General features: G+C 29.1%; 1 protein-coding gene across 1 annotated transcript in view; it reads right to left on the bottom strand.

Annotated features, from left to right (window-relative positions):
• Positions 1-183: 183 nt before the first annotated feature.
• The window catches only part of PSMA8 (proteasome (prosome, macropain) subunit, alpha type, 8), a 66,454-nt gene continuing 66,280 nt past the window's right edge, over positions 184-357 (bottom strand). Inside the window, exon 7 of the mRNA XM_012641753.1 lies at positions 184-276. Coding sequence (XP_012497207.1) covers positions 184-276 — 93 coding nt within the window. The remainder of the gene's footprint in view (positions 277-357) is intronic.

Genomic DNA, 357 nt, shown 5'->3' with positions numbered 1-357 from the left:
TCTTCACACTAACCCATGTTTGACTATGAAACAGAATGAAGACAGCCACAAATCTGGCATTCTCAAAACAGCACACAACTAATAAATGTAATGCTGCAAAGTAACTTATTTCCTCTAAAATTTCACTAAACAATGCTAAGCAGTACAACAAAACTTTAAAATTCCCAATGGTCATCCTAAGAATTAGATAGACTTCTTTGATTTTTTCCTCTCTGCTTCTTCCTTTTCCTTTTCTATTTTAGTTACTTGTAATTCAATTTCTTTAGCGCTAAACATCTGAAAAGAGAAAAAATTTTAAAGAACAAATTTTAATTATACCAACAATATCTAACTATTTACAATATGAAGAAATCTAAT

This window comes from Propithecus coquereli, unplaced genomic scaffold (genome assembly GCF_000956105.1).
Source record: "Propithecus coquereli isolate 6110/MARCELLA unplaced genomic scaffold, Pcoq_1.0 Scaffold17, whole genome shotgun sequence".
Lineage (NCBI taxonomy): Eukaryota > Metazoa > Chordata > Mammalia > Primates > Indriidae > Propithecus > Propithecus coquereli.
The sequence above is the reverse complement of the archived record's forward strand: the minus strand, read 5'-3'. Positions and strand labels throughout refer to the sequence as shown.